Genomic DNA, 20,399 nt, shown 5'->3' on the forward strand with positions numbered 1-20,399 from the left:
AAAAAGGGCAGATGTGTGGTTTTATGGTCCCAGGCATTGTCTGCGATAATGTGGGAGCCTAAAATAGATGCGCACGTCGTTAAAAGCCTATTGTACAGAGGGCACAGAGCGGGCGACGTCAGCAGGGGTCAAGCCCCCGGCGTTATCGAAGAATTTGCCTAATGGCCGTTTGTAAAGAGAGGCGCTCTCCTCCTGCCCGTTATCCCCTACACGGGGTCTTCCGTGGCTCTATTAAACAGCCATAGTCGCCATGACTACCCCAGGACACAAACCTCGACCGGAGAGGAGGGGCGGAGGTGGTGAACCCCCGACAGAGGGCACGAAAGACCATTGTGGCGGCAGGAGAGGTGACTCTGGGGATGGGCTGGGTGACTCGCCCCCTCCGGGCATGCCCCTGCCCCCGAGGGGGAGGATTCAGGGGGGCTGGCTGACGGAGGCAGGGGTGTCACCGTGTGGTCCCAGCGGCACAGCTGTTGCATGCTCAGCATCCTCCCGGCCCCCACCAGCTCGCAGCGCTCGGGAAACGAGGCAGCAGCGCGCCCAGAGAGGAATGCGAAGATGGCCACGGGCAAGGGGGCTACTTTACAGCGCCTGTCACAACTGTTTGCTCTGCTCCACTTTGCGACCAGAGGGCTGCACGCCATAGAAACAGGTACGTGCCGGCCCCAGGGCTGCTTAGAAATGTATATGCCCTGCCCCTTCCCCCTTTTAAAACTGTAACTGTAATTAATTGGAGTGCACCGAAAGATGCGAGTGTTGGCGCTCTGCCGTTAACGAGGAATTCACACCAATCTCTCGACTTTAGGCTTAGAGCAGCAACTTGTTCCCAGACTCGAAGTGAAAGGATTAACGTATTCTTCTCTGACTGACCGTCCAGAACAAAGTGTTCACAAACGAAGTTTACAAGAACAACATGCTCGCAGACTCAACCCTACACGAAAACCTTGTTCCCAGATTGAAACCTGCATTAATGTTCCCTTATTCCTCCTACTTACAAAAGCAGCGTGTCCCTATCACAATCTTACATCTACTCCTTCCCAGAATGAACCTTACAGGAACAACTTCTTTACAGACTCATTACTATAGGAGAACATTTTACCAGATTCATTCTTACAGGATCCACTTGTTAGCAGGTTAAAACTTGCAGGAACAACTTACTTGCAGACATGACTTTGATGACCGAATTTGTTTGAGCATTGAAATTTAAAGGACTTCTTGCCAGACTTTTACTCATAGAAGAAACTTATTTCTAGAAGTATCCTGGCAGGATACATTTGATTTCAGATTTAACTTTATATGGGCAGGTTGTTCCCAGACACAGCGATGTTGGAATAACATGTTCATGGATTCAACTGTAACATGCCACAGACTCAAAACTATAGGGCCAGCTTGTTTCCTGGCATGTCCTTGATGGAACAATGTGTTTGAGGATTACATTTTGCAAGAGAAACTTGTTGCCAAGGTTGTATTTACTTTAGAAACTTGTTTCTAAATGTAACCTAACAGAGTAAACATGATCCCATACATAACGTTACAAAAAATGGCTGCTCCCAGATTCAAATCTATAGGAACATATTCAAAAATACAGTTATAAAAATTTGGTCCCATACTTAGGCTTATATGAAAAACATGTTTCGAGACATAACCTTATAGGAAGAATGTGTTCAGAGAGCTAAAAACTACAGGGACAACTTGTTTCCGGACATGACCCTGAAGGATAAATTTGTTCGCAGATTAAACTTTTCAGGAAAAATGTGCTCCCAAACTTGTAGTTACTGGAGAAACATGTTTTTAAATGTAACCCAACAGAATAAACTTGATCACAGACATAACCTTACAAGAACAGGTTGTTCAGACATCCAACTCTATAAGAGCAACATGTTCACAAATTGATTCTTAACGAATTATTCCAAAACGCGAAATGACAGAAACAGCATTTCTTCAGACTCAAACCTTTCACAAGAACATGTTCACATATTCAGCCTCAACAATTTGTCCCTGGACTCAAATCTGCAGGAACGGCAACTTTCTAAATACAACTTTTTTACAACTTTTTCCAAGGTTTAATTCTACCAGTACAATTTATTTCCAGATGTGACCTTACAGGATCACTTTCTTGCCATACTCATCCTGGGAGCTTGCAAGAAAAGAATGATCAATTCCCTTTTTGAAATTTTCACTGTTGGTTTCGCATGAACGGGGAGTAACAAACATCTTTCCCTGGGCATCCCGCTTCCCCATCAGTCTAAGGAAGACCTATATGTATTTATTCATGAATTATTTACATGTATTTTTAATATATTTGTGTACTTTGTGTAGCACCACCTTGTTGTCTTTCAGCACTCATTGTTATTCCGTAAATTCCAAGGAATACAATAAATGCCAAGGCTCTCGATTTATGAGGGAGACCCTCGAATTTTAAAGCAAAAATGGCTTTACTTTCACTTTCCCTCACCTGAAAATGCATCCTCTACAACGCAAGTTAAATGGGAAATTCTTTCTTATGATTTTATATCAAGTCTTCCTCTTATCTGTTCCCAAATGTTGGCTTGTATGGGTTGCACAAAGCAATAGAGGAATTCACATACTCTAAGCTAAGAGTGTGCACCTTGCATCCCAAGAACCCAGCAGGGCTCTGAGCTAGCTGCTGCATCCGAGCCAAAATATGACTGAGTGTCTCGTGTGTCAGAGTGGTAGTACTGTCATGGCCTGAGTGTCTGCATCACTGCCAAAGCTAAGGGCCATATTTATCATTTTTTCATGCAACGCAACACATCAAGACACCTTGCTGCACTGCGTGAAAGGGAGCGGTCAGGAATGCACCATATCTATCAAGATATGACACATTCCTGCTCTCTACTTGCGCTGCACACTTATGGCTGCCTAGCGCCAATGTAGGCACTCCTGCACCATGGTGCAAGGGTGCCTGCGTTGCAGGCTGTATTTTTTTTGATTTTGTGCAGGAGGGAACATCTTTTTGCACAAAAACTATCCTTTGAGGCTTTTAGCTCTTTGTACATTTGCTGCAGAAAACAGCACATGTAGATAGATGGAAAACAAGGAGAAATTAAGATATTTCTCCTCGTTATGCCTCCCCTGAGAAGGTGTAGCATTTTGGCGCATTCCCAGGTCTACCACTCGTATATCTACGAATGCACCAAAATCTATGGGTAGATGCATGGAACACCCACGCTTAACCCATGGAATGCCTCCCTTGGGCAGAGTAATGCAGGGCAGCGACTGGCGCTGCCTTACATTGCTCCAGATTCACCAAGCACCGCACGGCCACGAAAGGTGGATCTTCCATGCCTTGGTAAATCTCAACTAGGTTTTGCGTTGCCTTGCGTGGTTCAAGGGCGACTCCAAGCCTTTATGAATAAATAGATGAAAATGCCCCTAAGTGTGAGTGCCTCCTTCTTCAAGCAGGCAGTGCACTGAGATACTGCGTTACTGCGACGATGAGTTGCCTCGTGCCCATGCTAGGAGAGCATGCCTTGTTCTTCAAGAAGGTAGCAGGCAGTGGACTAAGGTGCTGTGTCACTGTAGAAACAAAGTGCGTCTCATGCCGCAGGGTGGTAGCACTGCAGAGATCTGAGTTTCTGTGTCACTGTTCAAGCTCAGTGAGCGTGCTTCTTTCTTCATGAACATAGGTGTCTCGCCACTGCATAAGTTGAGTGTACCTAATGTCTCAGGTTGGTAGTACTGCTATTTCACTTTCCTTGCCTTGAGGGTGTGCCTCAGGGGTAGCAGAGGTATTAGCCGAGGTGCTGCATCGCCTCCAATTCTCAGTGAGTGCTTCATGTCTCAGGATGGTAGCACTGCCGTTTGCTGAGGTGCTTCTTCACAGTACCAGCTAAGAGAGTGTGCTTCATGTCTCAGTGGTATCCATTTTCTGAGGTGGTGTTCTTTATGCTTCATTGGTATCTGTGGGGCTGAGGTGATGTGCTTCATGCCTCAGCGTGATATCCTTGGTCTGAGGTGGTGTGCTTCATGCCTCAGGGTAGTATCCATGATGTGAGGTGATGTGCTTCATGCCTCGGTAGTATCCATGGTCTGAGGTGCTGGGCTTCATGCCTCGGTGGAATCCATGGTCTGAGGTGGTGCCATTCATGCCTCAGGGTGGTATCCAAGATCTGAGGAGGTGTGCTTCATGCCTCGGTGGTATCCATGGTCTGAGCTGGTTTTTTTCATGCCTCAGTGGTATCCATGGTCTGAGGTGCTGTGCTTCATGCCTCAGTGGTATCCGTGGTCTAAGGGGGTGTGCTTCATGCCTCGGTGGTATCCATGGTCTGAGGTGGTTTGCTTCTTTCATCAGTGGTTTTCGTGTTCTCAGGTGGTGTGCTTTATGTCTCAGTGGTATCTGTGGTCTGAAGTGGTGTGCTTTATGCCTCAGGGTGGTATATGTGGTCTGTGGTGGTGTGCTTTATGCCTCGGTGGTATCCGTATTCTGTGGTGGTGTGCTTCATGCCTCAGTGGTATCCGTGATCTGAGGTGGTGTGCTTCATACCTCAGTGGTGACTGTGGTCCGAGGTGACGTGCTTCATGCCTCCGTGATATCTGTGGTCTGTGGTGGTGTGCTTCATGCCTCAGTGGTGACTGTGGTCCGAGGTGACGTGCTTCATGCCTCCGTGATATCAGTGATCTGAGGTGGTGTGCTTCATGCCTCAGTGGTGACTGTGGTCTGAGGTGGTGTGCTTCATGCCTCAGTGATATCTGTGGTCTGTGGTGGTGTGCTTCATGCCTCAGTGGTATCCATGGTCTGAGGTGGTGTGCTTCATGTCTCGGTGGTATCCATGGTCTGAGGTGGTGTGCTTCATGCCTCAGTGGTGTCTGTGGTCTGAGGTGGTGTGCTCCATGCATCAGTGGTGTCTGTGGTGTAAGGTGGTGTGCTTCTTCCTTCATTGGTAGCCCTGGTCTGAGGTGGTGTGCTTTATGCATCAGTGGTGTCTATGGTGTAAGGTGGTGTGCTTCATGCCTCGGTGGTATCCATGGTCTAAGGGGGTGTGCTTCATGCCTCGGTGGTATCCATTGTCTGAGGTGGTGTGCTTCATTCCTCAGTAGTTGCTGTGGTCTGAGGTGGTGTGCTTCATGTCTCAGTGGTATCCATGGTCTGAGGTGTCGTGCTTCATTCCTCAGGGTGGTATCCGTTGTCTGAGGTGGTGTGCTTTATGCCTCAGTGGTATCCGTGGTCTGAGGTGGTGTGTATTATGCCTCAGAGTGGTATCTGTTGTCTCAGCTGTAGTGTCTATGGTGTGAGGTGGTGTGCTTCTTGCCTCATTGGCAGCCGTGGTCTGAGGTGGTTGTGGAAAAGTGGGTCTGCTATCTTGCCATTCACTCCACCATTTTGTGATTCAATCTACCATGTTGTGCTTTAACCTTCATGACTGACTTTCTCTCTGTCTCACGAACACTCAGGAGCTCCACATTTGACCTGTTACATTCCTGCACGGACACTCTGTTCATGCTTTCGCCTGCCCCAAACTGACCAGCCCATGCTCAACCAGTCGGACAGGGAGTTTCCCAGATGTTTATCGTCCTCACCCTACACACTACACCCTGCAGCCGTCCTTCAACAGGCATATGAGACTTATCTCTGTTTAGTGTGTAATCATACCTCTCACCTGTGCCCTGCAGTAGTCAAAACGACAAATATTTAATGACTCAATTGTATAAACATGCTTTTCGCCTACAATCGTTGTCGCAGCTGGTGTACTTCTTGCCTCGGTGGTATCCTTTGTCTGAGGTGGTGTTCTTCATGCCTCAGAGTGGTATCCTTGGTTTGAGGTGGGGTTCTTCATGCCTCAAAGTGGTATCCTTTGTCGGAGCCAGTGTGCTTCATGCCTCGGAGGTATTCGTGGTCTCAGGTACTGTGCTTTATGCCTCGGTCTTGTCTGTGGTCTGAGGTGGTGTGCTTCATGCCTCAGTGGTATCTGTGGTCTGAGGTGGTGTGCTTCATGCCTCAGTGGTATCTGTGGTCTAAGGTAGTGTGCTTCATGCCTCAGTGGTATCTGTGGTCTGAGGTGGTGTGCTTCTTGCCTCAGTGTGGTATCCGTGGTCTGATGTGGTGTGCTTCATGCCACGGTGTTATCCGTGATCTGAGGTGGCGTGCTTCATGCCTCAGTGGTATCCGTGGTCTGGAGTGGTGTACTTCATGCCTCAGTGGTATCCATGGCCTGATGGTGGCGTGCTTCATGCCTCGGTGATATCAGTGTTCAGAGGAGGAATGCTTTATACCTCAGGGTGGTATCTGTTGTCTGAGGTGGCATGCTTTATACCTCAGGGTGGTAGCACTGCCGGGGGCTTAAGGTGCTGCCTCACTGCCCAAGCTGAGTGAGTGCGCCTCATTCTTCATGAAGAAAGTAGGACCAGTGGCTGCGGGGCTGTATCACTGCCAAAGCTTTCTGCTGGTAGTGGGCTGGTGGGATGAGGGATGCACTGCTATTTACTAGACACACTTCGTGAACCCCTGAGCAACATTATATCTGCATCAGGTAAAATGTATGCAGGGTGGGTGTTACCCCACATCAAAGCCTTGTAGAATCGTATTGAAATCTATAAGATTTCAGTGCGCCACTTCAAGGACGCTATTGCGTCAAAACCTTACAGCTGCTTCATGACAGGCATAAGGGTGATGCAGGTCCCTTCACATGGGGCTTGCCCCATGTGAAAGAACACATTGCTCGAGTTGCGTCTGTTTTCAGACACACCCCAGCAATGCGCCACTTTTGCTCATACAGATATGTCAGTAATACTGACATATCTGTACCTCCTTGCGACATAATGCACTGTACTTTAAATATGGCACATCAATAGTGTCACAAGTAGGGCACACTGAGAAGTGTTGCATTGCTCCTTTCTCACAGCAATGCAACACGTCTCATAAATAAGGCCCAAAATGTCTTTAATTTTCTTATTACAGGATAGATCTGACATAACTAGTCACCATTTGGACCATCACCACCCCCTTTTGTACCGCTTTTGGCCGCCATAAGTGTGGCAGGGTATGCTCAGACGTGAGTCCCTTGCTCACTTTGCCACTGGATTCAAGCAAGCCGGGATGAAGATGGCTGGAATGCCAGAAACCGGTCCTTGGAAGCTTGTTTCCGGTCCAGGGAAAAGACATGGCTTGGCAGTTCGGGCTGGACTGTTCCCATGAGGCACAGGGTCAGACTGATTTGCATATAGCCATGTCTGAACTGGGGTGGCAGAGTGGGCTAAAGAACGGTGATGGATTAAACCCAGATCTATTGACTGGGTGTGAGTGTTTGATTGATTCAGATGCTCCGTCCATCACCACCCCCTTTTGTATGGTAAATACGGCGCATCCATGGTGACGCAAGGGCTTTGCATGGTGGCGCAGGGAAAGTGACACATATTTACGGAAGCGTCACTTTCTTGTAAATCTGCCCCTCTGAAGCCAGTATTCCATATACAAATATCTGCCTCTAATTTTCTTATTGCAGTCTAGTTACGTCATTGCTATTCTCCTGTAATAAGAAGCTTATGAGGCTAATGTTCTCTAACTTATTATTAAAAAATGATGCAGCTACCTCACTGTAACAACCTAATACAGTTAAGTTGTGATGCCACAATTCCTCTGCCAGAGCCAAAAGAAAGTGTGAAAGGCATTTTTTTCAGTAAAACGCGTAATGACGTGTATACAGCTAAAAATAAAACAAGCTTTTCAGGCTGTTCTTTTAAACTTCCACAAAATTCTCAAATGGCAGTATGTGTTTTTTACTACAAGCGGGATAATTCATTAAACACAGGTAGGACTCCCATGCATGTTGCCAAACATTTTTAACTTACAGATATGCTTATAAAATTGCTTTGCAAGAAACAAACAGCTGTATGCTGCTGTCTTTAGTTTCACAGTATAGATTCCACACTTATTCTACATAACTTCCACCATACTCTTTCATATGAAGGAGCAAGAGATCTAGAATTTAAGCTTTTGGATGGGTAATGGTGTGATCACAGAGTTTAATAAATACAACTTCCACCACGGATTCCCTCACCACCACCTTTTTACAGTGCCCCTCAAGTCTCCATAACCACTCTCTTTCAGATGCATTTAATGAGTTATATACTGCCACTCATACCAGTGACCAGTGTAGGGTGTCAGTCCACTTTGCATTACACACACATTACACAGAGACAATCATACATGTGTAAATCAGCATATAGGAAATGTTACATAAGCCAGAGGACTGCAAGCTGTAGTAGTGGCATCCCATCCACATTGGTAGGCAGTATAGTTTAAGTGTGCTTGGTCTGGAGAAGTACACACTCAGAATTGAAAACGGAACACCATAGGTGGGGGTTCTCTTCAATTATAAGAGTCGATTTCTACCCAAATTAACCCTTTTTGAAACATTAATCTATACTCTAATCTATACTGTGTGCAGTGTGCATGCAGTTCTTTGCTGAAAGTTAATAATTCTCTGTTCTATATTAAGATTTTGACTTTTAAACTCCAAGTAACAAAAAGATGTATCTTAGAAAAGCAGTAACCCACTGACCTATTGACATATGCACTTTGTGATCTGCATGGTAGCCGTTCTGTGCAGCAGGCATATTAATCCTCTTTGCAATTTTATGAGCAGTCAAAACTTAAACTAGACAAAATTCCAATCTCTTTTCAGGAAGAACATTAATCACCTGAGTCATCTTGACATTTTTATTGTTGCCAGGAAATTGATGGAGGCAAGGAAGGCCAGCAGGTGCCTTTAAAACCAAAATAAATTTGCAAACACATCCTGGAGCTTCTCAGAGACTAGTAATGTCTTCATAATATACTGCCAAGGGAACTTTATCTTATGTATAATATGTGGGAGTCTGTCATCCCTGAATACAAAATGTCTTTTATTTTCTTATTACAGGATAGATCTTACATAACAAATCACCTGAAATAAAACATACTGTAGTTGCTCAACTATGATAAATGATTACAGTTGAGTTGTGACATCATGGCAGTTAAGTGCATGGGAACAGGACTATATCTGAATTTTTACCCCAACATAATCTAAAGCACAAATGTAACCTTGACACTGACTCATGTGAAACTGTGTATGGTTAAGTGTTTGACAGAAATTATAAACTGCTTAATGTATTTATTTTCACAGATAAAATTTCACATTCATGATGCATTACCTGCAACCCGATATTTTATTTGTGTGGAAGGAGCAAGAACCAATAATTTAATAGGGGGGGAGGAGTAAAGGAGGAGGGGTATGGTGTGACCATCTATTAGAATGAATACAATAACATAAAAATATGAGGTCTCGTCCTCTATGATTACAGAGCTCCTCTTTGACTTTCAATATCTTTATAAAATTGATACTTGTATAGCGCACTACTCACCTGCAAGGGTCTCAAGGTGCTTGTACGAATACCGCTGTGGAACCCATCCTGGCTTTCCCTGTGAGGCGTCCACTCCTGGGCACCCCCAAGGTGGAGGCCAGGCATCCTTAGCGTTGTGGGGGCCGTTGTGGAGATTAAGCAAGCTATTGCCCAGAGTTGCAGAGTGGGACTCCACGATTGGAATAGACACAAGGCGAGAATGATCAGATCCGTGGAATCTTGAGCACAAGACCCGCCGAGGCTGGGAATTGAACTCTGGTCCCGGGCTATACTTCTGCATCAGGGTCTGCCGCTCTAACCATTGAGCCACACTTCTCCACATCTTTATAGCAACACAAAAGACAATAGATGTAATGCTGAACATTGTCAAACATTCACCCCACTACAGAAATCTGGGCCAAATCCATCATTTTTTACCCACCATGCCATTCCAGTTTGGACCCAGCCATATGCAAAACAGTTTTGACCCTGCCCCCCATGGGAACTGTCCAGCCCAAACTGCCAGGCAGGGTCCTTGCTGGACTGGAAACAAGCATCCTGGGACTGGTTTCGGGATATCACCCCTAATTAGCCAGGTGAGCTTGAATCCAATGGATCGTGAGCACAGAACTCATGTCTGGGCCCCCCTTCAAACTTAGGGCAACTATAGCAACACGAAAAGATGATGGACGAAACATGCAATATCCTTATAGTATGCATAGGGGGTACTTTATCTCATCCATTATTATTCCTTCTATAAAAATTATGAAGGTTAGAGCAAGTTAGCTACACTGCATTTTTTTGTTGTAATAAGGATATTGCAAGTCACTGAGAAGTTCATAATCATATAGAGGTAGAAGGCAGGTGGCCAAGCTCCTTTGCAATGTCCTTTTAATACACAGCAGAGGTATTTTATTCCTCATAAAAACATTGGTAGATCATTTATTTCCACAACAAGCTCTTTTTGTGAATCTTTGTTTTCTTTGATTCTTCTTCTCAAAAGTAGAATGAATATGAAATATATATTAAACAATTAAAAAGCCATTACGCACTCTGTAATTTGTTGCAAGAATATGAGCCAGATGTGGTTAGAATGTGTGGTGGCAAACAGATTGTTGCTTACTTGTTGAGTCCTCTTGCCTTGCAACTAATAAACGTTGTCCCATAATATCTTTACCACCCCATTATGGTGAATTTTCAGAGGTAAATTGTTCAGACAAAAGAGGCATAAAAAGGCAGATAACCCCTTAATTGTTTAGGCAAAAGCTGTGATTTTGCTCAGGGACCTTCCAATCACACCGTGGCTGACTCAGATATGCTACTCTGACATAATAACTGAAATGTAATAGAATATAACAGTAAATTAGAAGCATAATTTTCTAATTGCAGATGGGCTGTGATGTCACTAGAGAGTGATAAAGAAATGAAATGTGGTCCTTTAGGTGTTCGTGTGTTTTTATGCGTTTTAGTATATCATTGCTAGGCTTACTTGTAGGCTCATTATAATATTAATATGATCCTTAAAAAGTAAATTGCAGGCACAGCTGGCACAGGTAAGAGCGGCAGGAATGGGGCGGGGTATAAGTTGAAAGACGATGGGATAGGTAAAATTAAATATAAAAATAAATAAAACCACTTACCTTGCGCTCTCTTCATTGTCGACTCTGTGATGCGGCAAGCGCATGGTAAGTGGTTTTATTTTTTTATTTTATTTAATTTTACCTATACGGCCGTCTGTCGACTTCTCCCATCTTCCCACCCTGCCCCACCTCTCTTACCTACCTGTGCCAGCCACGTCTGGTGAATTGTTATTGTAATTTTTACACACCAGTTTTAATACGTTTCTTGTTGCGCAGGTCATATCTGACTGATTGTCCCGTGACTAACTATGTCACAGCTGTATTTGATTTTCAGATGCTGCAGCCCAAATATCTGTACATGCCGGCCCACCTTGTTATCTTATGTCTATTTGCAGAGCTCTCTAATCACCCATGAGGTTATCCAGGCGCTTGAGCAGATGTGCAGGCGTATAGTGCCCTCCAGAGTTATTCAAAGAGCCAGGTCTTCCCCTTCTTGCAAAACTCAAGTAGTGTGGAGGAGGCCCTGATGCATTGTGGGAGGTCGTTCCATGCTCTGGGTGCTATGTAAAAGAATGGGCGACTACCTCTTCTGCAACTGTGAATTCGGGGTGTGTGCGCGCGATTCAGGCTATGGGCCTGATTTAGAATGTGGCAGAGGATTACTCTGTGACAAATGTGACGTACATCCCATCTGCCTTATTACAAGTGCGTTTGAATACAATTGTAACGAGGCGGATAGAGTCATCTGCGTCACGTGTGTTGCGTAATAGCCTTCCGCCAAACTAGGTCCTACGTTTTATTCACGTTTGTCTTTAGGCTGGTCTCTGTGGCTCTTTCCTGGGACTTGCTTTCCAGAGAGGCTGGTGGGTGAGATGGTAACCAAGCAGTGTGCCAAGTTATGCCTCGTTGGTACATTTCCGTGCGGAATGCGTGCAGCCTCCTGTTCGTGGAAATCAAGCTCTGGCCTTGTTCAACAGGCAGGCTTTTGGCAATGTCGGTGTCCTCGAGGGACAAACAAGCATTGCTGGCAAGTGGCTCTCGGGAAAGCCTTTCTCTAGGAAGTGGCGACCACGTGACCTGTTTACATGTTTTTTTTTCTATACTTTCCATGTCTTTTATCAGCATCGAACCATAGATAGCATTTACTGTTTGCTTCATAAACTAACTTTTCAGTTATGAACCAACACAGGACAGAACATGCATTTCTGACTTCCACACAACAATAATTTAGCTATTCACCTGCCTGTGTAACCTTCTATCCACCCACCCACCTTTCCATCCGTCCAGCTAGCCACTACTTCTTCTATCTGTCCGTTCATTAACGAGTCCATTAAACTATCCATCCTTTCATTCATTCATAGATCTAGCAATCATCATCTATATCTCTAATTCACATCCTCCTGTCCTTGCATACACCATGTAGTATCGTTCAATATTTCTGTAGAGGATTTCTGCTGGCTGACAAAGTAACCCACAAGGCTGGATGTTGAGAGCTTTTGTATTCGTTACCACAACCCAAGATGGCAAGAAAGGGCAATATTACGCATATTTCACTTTACATTTTTTATGTTACCAGGGGGGTGGCTTTAGGGGGTGTTTGGGGAGTTACACTCCCTTAATAAATGTATTCTTTAGTAAATAGTTGGTTACAGGTGGCTTCAGATGAGTATGGTGAGGTGGCTGTCGGATTTCACCTAGGATTTTTACATGCACACACAAGACAAAAACATACACACACGTTTTTAAAAACTGTTGGTTATTTACAACATATATGGGCACATGCATCAGGATAAGGAAGTGTGATTCCTTAATAGCGATTTTTAAGGAATCGCTATTTAGGAGTCGCAATTCCTTATGCAAGTAGGTTTCGCAAAAACAATAGCGATTCCTACACATTCCCTGATAGCAAATCGCAAATTGCGATTCGCTATTAGGGAATGCATTCCCATTCATTCCTAGGGGCCTAGAGTGCCATACAAATGAATTGGAAGTCATTTGCAATTTGCTATTACCAAATAGGTAATCGCAAAATGTGCATGCAATGGCAAGGGTGCTAGGGGGCCTAAGCCTCCCCTGATAGACCCCCCAAAAAGGTAAATGTGCACATGTGGTGCACACACATGCCTTAAGGGCATGTGTATGTGCCACACGGCACTTAGAAAAATGCAAATTTGTGCATTTTTCTAAGGATTTGCAAATTAACATCAACTTGAAGTTGATGTTAATTTGCGAATCCTTAATGCAAAGTCGCATTTTGAAAATGTTCTTGCATTGTAGTGTAGTTCCTATTTTCCCAATATGCTCTGCGCATTGGAATCACATAAACAGCAGTGTAGACGTAGGACTGAGGTCATCTAGGTCTCTACTGACTATGTTAAACTTAATTTAGGTTTGCGCCAGCTAGCTCAGAGGTCACTGGAAACTTTCTTGAATGAATAGGGAGGGATAAACTGCCCTGGCTCAGACAAGAAGGGATTCAGTTTCCGACAACCGCATAAACATGACAACTTTGCTCCCTCAGAATAAGAGTGTATCTCTAGAGTCGTGTGAAAACAATAGGCAGCTATTTCACTCAGTCAACAGTGCATACTTAGTTTCACCAGAGTGCAGGGAAATAGAGAGACAGGCGTTTTCAATAAAAGGTGTTATTTATTGAGCAGTCTTCTTCCTCATGCAAGAGAAATGAATTGCCACAATTGCAATACTTAAAGTAAAGTAAAGTGTGTACGGTAAAAGTAGTATTATGAAATAATACTGTAAAAGCATTGATATGGTTTCTTAGCCATATGATACTTTAAAATGGATAAAATATATACATACACAAATTCATTGACTAACGTACTCAACTGGTGCTTGTACCTGTCCTAAGCCTAATACGTGGGAAGGAGTAAGTAAGTAGCAGTTTAAGTTAAGTTGGTTAAGATAGTTTTGCCAAGAATCTGCATCAAGAATTCTCTTAAGGGTTTAGTCAGCTCCGTACCTTGGTAATAGAATGTGGGAGGTCTGGTATCTCTTTCTTCAGGACTCAATCTCCCAGCAACCCGCAAGGGTAGGCTGGAAACACCGGAGCTGGATTTTCTCGGCTGGAGAAAAAGACAGCGTCTCTCTCAGTGCGTCAAACAGGAGGGGCGGCTTCAGTGGGCTCTCGCATCAGCTGGGCTCTCGGGCAAGTAGATGGCCGCTCTGCTCCAAAACACTGTGTGTTTGCTTAAGGCAACTGTTGGTATTTTATACCTGGAAGGTGCCGGGTTTGACGTAAGGTTGGACATAAGACGTCACTAAGAACTAACAGTTCTTTCTGGACTTCAGGAGTTCTTGTTCAAATCAAAACAAAAGCAGGGGGGATTTTCCCGGGCTGCTGGAGCCTTGGTTTGTTTAAAGAACGCGTTGTGCTTTCTAGGAGTCGATGGGAGTAGCCGTGCTATGCTTTGGACTGCATGGGCTATTACTGAATATGGATCTGATTCTTATGCCTTTATCAGGATATTATTGATTATAACCTCACATGGGCATAAATCTGGAATATCGAATTAGGGTCCTAGATATAAACACAACCCCCACTCCACGGATTGATGTCCATCAGTACTAAAAAATTAAGCAATAGTAAACATTCAACGATGCATGTGTGTTTTCTGACCCACCCCAAAATACATATTTCGCATTTGAAATGGTATAAGGAAAATACACGAAAATTAGTGTTGGTACTGTACGCTTTTCAAGCAGTGTCATCATTCAGATAAATGCATATATATATATCAGCTGAATGAATTGCGAAAATTACACATGAAAATGGCTCTAAATACAGAAAAGAAGGTCTAGACCATTTCATCACATATTTATACAAATTGCTGTATATGTGCTAGAGGCTGAGGTAAAATATTGTCTCTAGTATCCTGAAATAGAAGCTCTGTTCTCTAAGAATAGTTCTACTTTAAGCAGAGTGTCATGTGCCAAAAAAAAGTAAATATTTTGGAGAATGAACAAAAATAATTTCGCTTTCATGGGAAAATATAGTTCTAAATATTTTCTGTAGTTTTCTTTTTCAAAACTGAAGGCCGAATTCAGAGTTCAGGGAACGCTGTGTGCTCATTGATTTTATTAAGAGTTATTCTCGTTGACTGGAGAGAACATTATTTCAGACAGACCTGCAAAAAATTGGTCTACAACGTCAGGTGAAAGTTCGACCAAGTTCCGAAAATACTGCAACTGTGCAGTTCTCTGCGTGATTGCTATCATCGATGTTTGGATCAGCAATGCTCACAGAAGGCTATACCTGTTTGGTGCTGCTTTCCTCTCGTACCTCACCACCACCTATTCGTAGTGGTGAAGTCTCAACGAATGCCATCATCAGAATCGGTAGCCGCTGGGGACAACACGATGCATGAGTCGTTACAGGACCTAGCAAAGTATCGATATCCATTGGTACTGCTGATTGTAGTGTAAGACAGATGTCCAACACGCATTCTTCTCCGCATAGCAGACATCGAAGCACAGGTATGATGCAATCTTGCCAGATCGGTCTGAATGAAAGAAACCAGGTTGTACTCAGATCTCTTAGCCGGGCCAATCCGAGGACCTTAGTGATACGGTCTCGGTATCGTATTGCTAGGATCGTTTCTTCCATCGTTGCTAGAGTCTTGTCTGTAGATTGGCTTGCCATATCGGTGCAGAAGGAGCAAAAATAAAATTCCTGCCACGAGTCCAAAGATTAAGGGTAGGCCGCCAAAGACAGAATGGACAAAATTCTGGAAGATGCCCAGAACTGTTTCAAAAGGTGCTAACAGTCCCGAAAAAATTGTCTTAAATACATGTGCGATGCCACTGGTATCAGACATGTTTAAGATTTGGCTTAATATTTCTACGAAATGCACGGGGCAATGTGTCGATAAAAGGGAATGTATCTCTGCTGATGTCCTTGCCACTTGCAGATCATACATTTCTTTTGATGACGTTAAAGGCACAGTTGTCTGTAAAAGAATAGACTTCATTCTGCTTAAAGTATCAATTCGAATAGAAGAGATATTCAACTGAGGCCATAACGCAGCCCCCATATCCGGATTGCTGTGTGGATACAATACTTGCATACAGCAAACGGCCCTGGAAGTTACAGTTGTCAGATAGGCTTTTCCTGGCAGCATGCCACAACAGCTGTGGTCACTTATTAAAACGTACTGCCGTTAGAAAGTGGTCTAAAAAATGGCTCTATCCGTTTTGCAGGCGTGCCATGCAGGTGACATGAAAGGTTATTTGAAGACCCTTCGCAGGCTCCATGCAAATTAATACTTTGACACAGAAGTGTACCACTTAGGGATTTTTTACAATTTTTACCACTAAGAAATACCTCCTTGTTCCCTTCACTGTAACATCTGTGTGCATAAGGTAAATCCCAGGTTTATTTGATGTATTCTTTACCCAACCTTTCATACTGGCCTGCAGGTATATACTCTTGACAGTATTTAAACTGGAAAGTTGTTATCGGAATTGTAATCGTTCCGTGTATTATCTATTCAATGACAGGTATTTCTGACATTGTCAATGGTAATCTCTCGAGTTTTTCAATGCTCAGAATCGTATAGTCTGCTCCTTTTTGTGCCAAACTGATTTGTTTATCAGTAAGGTTAAAGATACCGAATAATGACGTTGTGTTGATTAAACGCCACGGTACGTAGCCTGAACGCAGATTTTGCAACGTCCAACCAAGCTGTACAATAGAACGTAATTGAGACTGACCATGTTGTAACATTAGTAAGTCCTGCTCTATTATATCAAAAGCAGATGATACAATGCTGTCCAGTGAATATATTCTGGAGGACATAGTCGTTAAAATGTGAAGATATCATCCCAGGCTATCTTAAAAAGAGACCACACTAGCTATGTCCTAAAACAGTTTTTTCTTCTCGAAAAATGATAAGCATAAACTATAACACAACAATAAAAATTGATATCAAAAAGATTTTTTAATTTAAAAAGAGAAAGTGATTTCACATTTGTGTCTTATATACATAATAAGTTGATATAGTAAAACATATATTTTTAAGCATAAAACATATTTGATTAAAAAACATTCAATAGACAATGTTGTTGTCTTGTGTATTAATGCTGCGGCTGTAGTCTGTCAACGCGTTTCGACACGATGTGGTGTCTTCCTCAGGACAAATTATTTTGCAGCCCAATACTATAAAAAGAACAGGACATTTTTAGTTCTTGTTTATATGAAAAATAATAAGAAGTGTTATAGTGCATGTTCATATTTTGTTTACCTATAACATCAAGGGGAACTTTCTATTTGATTTCTGATTTCTGTTCATTTCCTTACAAGCAATACCCATCTCTTTATACATAGCATATTGTTGGATTTATACAAAGAATATTCCATTGGAGGTACATAAGGAAAGGGGTAAGGGAGGCAGGTCCTAATAGACTTTAAGTACATAATCATCTTGCTTAACAAGTGACATAGATAGAAGGATATCTTTCTTGTATACGGTTATTTTCTTATACTTGATACAATGTACACTCTTAGTGGACCTTTAGATGATAACATGTTGATCACATTTTGGTCAATAACTCATAATAAGTTGCATAAATGCCTTAAAACCTCTTCAGAACCCTCTAATCTAAACCGTAGGGTTTTCCTTTTTCAGTTTATTTAAAAAAACAAGTTCGAGATAAAAAGGTAAGGAAGATAGAAAAAGAGTTCAAAAGATACAAGAGAATATTTTCATACTTTTTTCATGGCCGGTATATATCGTAAAGTAAAGCTAACTAAATTTTTCTTTTAATCGTTGAACTATTTATTTATTTATATTTTGATATTCCCTGACATTCCATTCTCACTCATTTTCACTCATCGTATAACAAGCTTACAGGTTTTTAGTTTTTATCTGTAATGTTCCCTTTTTTTTACCTTGTATGACTATTTATTTAAAAAAACTTCAGTTCTTCGTATAATTGCAGCGAAGAGTGAGGCACCTTTAAATACTTGTGTCGCGGTTTGTGAAATCTGAAATACACAAAAAAGCGTATCTAGGTCTTTCTTATACTTCAGTTTTAAGTTTATTAAACCTGAGCTCTTAATTTGTATAATTGCGATCTCTTATTTGCATAATATCGCGTTACCTTTTTATCAAGATTTCACTGCTCCCATCTCACTCTTCGTGGTTAAAATATGGAACGTCTATTTCTTTTTTTAAAAAACCAGCGCTCTCTGTTGAAAAATATTGTCACATTTTGGTTTACGGACTAATGTAACACTTTAAAGTAGAATTTCAAAAGGATTTATCAATCTAGATAGCTGCTGGGTTTCTTACCGCTACGTGGTTTGCTCTCAATGTGAAGCGGAACAACGTGTGACGCCGGTAAGGGGTGGGTATTGATGTTGAAGGGAGCGCTCAGAGCGTTGCAGATCGAGTGGATATTCCTATTGTATCCCTTTAGAGATGAAAACTCTAATGATTATTCTTGTCTGTTCGGAGGAATATTTTCAACGCTATTTTCATTGTGTGGCGACGCGTCTTCCTACCTTTTCAAATTCTTTTTTCGCGGGAGATTAATCCAATGTTTCGTCTATTCAAAGGACCTCTCGCGATGTTAAACAAACCCGTCTGATCGAGTGTTGTAACGATAGCGTAACGTTGCATTGGCGTCCCAAACAGATGTGGTATTCTTCTTAAGGGGATCTATGAGAGTTATAACGGCAAAAAGTTAATTTTATATTGTCCCACTATATTGGAAAGCAATTACTTGAACAGCGGGGGCCAGGGGTAGAGAGACGCTTACCTGCAAAGTATTCTCTGTTCTCGTATTTCCACCAGATACCGGTCATTCGTTTCAAGGAAGGGATTTGTCAACCGCCTTCCTATTGGTATATATACTCTGGGTTTCTGATGACAATTATCTTGAGCACCGCCCCTATTTAAAGGTATACTACTACATTCGCTGATTGTTTTCAGAAAGCTACTTATATTACAATCCAATACTACTCTAATTATTCAGAGTCTTATTTCTTTTTATAATCAACAACAAACACAAAGGTACTTATTGTTTCTGTCTGCATTAAAGAACTATTTTCTTGAAAACATCTTTGGTGTCTAATTCAGTTGCATGGGCTATACTCTGGTTATAAACATTCTCATGTTCTATTCAGGACAGGAACGCAATCACCTTTTGTACAAAGGAGTTCTCAAAGAGAACCCTGTTGTTGTTATAGGTAAAGATTCCTTGTATTTATAGATCAACTTTTTTATATTATGGCATTCTCCCAGGGACATTCCTGGTTCAGGCCATGTTCGAATGTATCAAGAGTGAATATCCAGTATATTTCCCGTTTTTTTCTTATTTTGTCACCTCCCATGTTGTTAGGTGTGTGAATCTTCTCTAGGATTCGCCATTTTATTTCATCAGGAGAATGTCTGAAATCTACAAAGTGGTTAACCAATGGCGCTGTAAGTTTTTTTGTTTTTATCGCTGATCTGTGTTCAGTCATACGGGTTTTCACAGATCTTGCTGTCTCCCCTACATATCCTAATTTACAAGGACATGTAATCAGATAAATGATATTTTGCGTGTTGCATGTCCACAATTCCTTCGCTTGTATGTTGACATTATTGAAGGTCATTGTTTCTCCAGTCAGAATACTATTGCATGCCTTACATGAGCCACATCGAGAAGTGCCTTTTATTGCATTAGTGGTATTAAATGATCTCTGCACAAAAGGCGGATTTTCTGTTTTTTTGGAGAATCGAGAGCGGACAATTTGATCCTTCAAATTTTTATTTCGCCTATGTGCATACATTGGTTTTGCTATTTTTTGGGTGTTGTTTAAATTCAGCAAATGCCAATTTGAATTAATTATTTGCCTCACTGTTGCATCTAAGGTTAAATGCTTAGTTATACAGACTAACTTTGGGTCTGTTTTAAGTTTTTCCGAATTTAGAAGGGCATCTCTGTCGTAAAACCTGGCTCTCTTATAAGCCTCTCTAACCAGGCGACGCGGGTACCCTCTTTGAAGAAATTTCTTCTTCATAGTTTCTGATTGGGTGTCAAAATCTTTCAGGTTGGTGCAATTGCGCCTAACCCTTAGGAATTGGGAGAAGGCGATGCTGTCTTTCTGACATTTGGGGTGGTAACTGTTAAAATGTAGGAGAGTGTTCCTAGCAGTGGGTTTAGTGTATAAGTCCACCCCTAGGGTTCCTTAATTGTTCCTAATGTAAATATCGAGAAACCCTACTTCTTTTCTGTTGGTATGGGCAGTGAACCTAAGGTTTTCGTCTGCTTCATTAAGCCAAAGAAGGAATTCCTCTAGAGTCTGTTCCCCATTGGTCCATACAAAAAAGATGTAATCTATGTATCGATACCAATGGGAAACAGACTCAAAGAACGGGGCCATCTCATTAAAAATATGTTTGGCTTCAAAAGCAGTCATGTATATATTTGCTATTGAGGGAGCCATAGAGGCTCCCATACTGACTCCCTTTG

At 42.5% G+C, this 20,399-nt stretch overlaps 1 protein-coding gene across 1 annotated transcript in view; it reads left to right on the top strand.

Moving 5' to 3' along the window:
- Positions 1-352: 352 nt before the first annotated feature.
- Positions 353-20,399, top strand: part of LDLRAD2 (low density lipoprotein receptor class A domain containing 2) — a 174,225-nt gene continuing 154,178 nt past the window's right edge. Inside the window, exon 1 of the mRNA XM_086920065.1 lies at positions 353-652. Coding sequence (XP_086776191.1) covers positions 478-652 — 175 coding nt within the window. The 5' untranslated portion in view covers positions 353-477. The remainder of the gene's footprint in view (positions 653-20,399) is intronic.

The sequence above is a fragment of the Lissotriton vulgaris genome, chromosome 5, assembly GCF_964263255.1.
Source record: "Lissotriton vulgaris chromosome 5, aLisVul1.2, whole genome shotgun sequence".
Classification (NCBI taxonomy): domain Eukaryota; kingdom Metazoa; phylum Chordata; class Amphibia; order Caudata; family Salamandridae; genus Lissotriton; species Lissotriton vulgaris.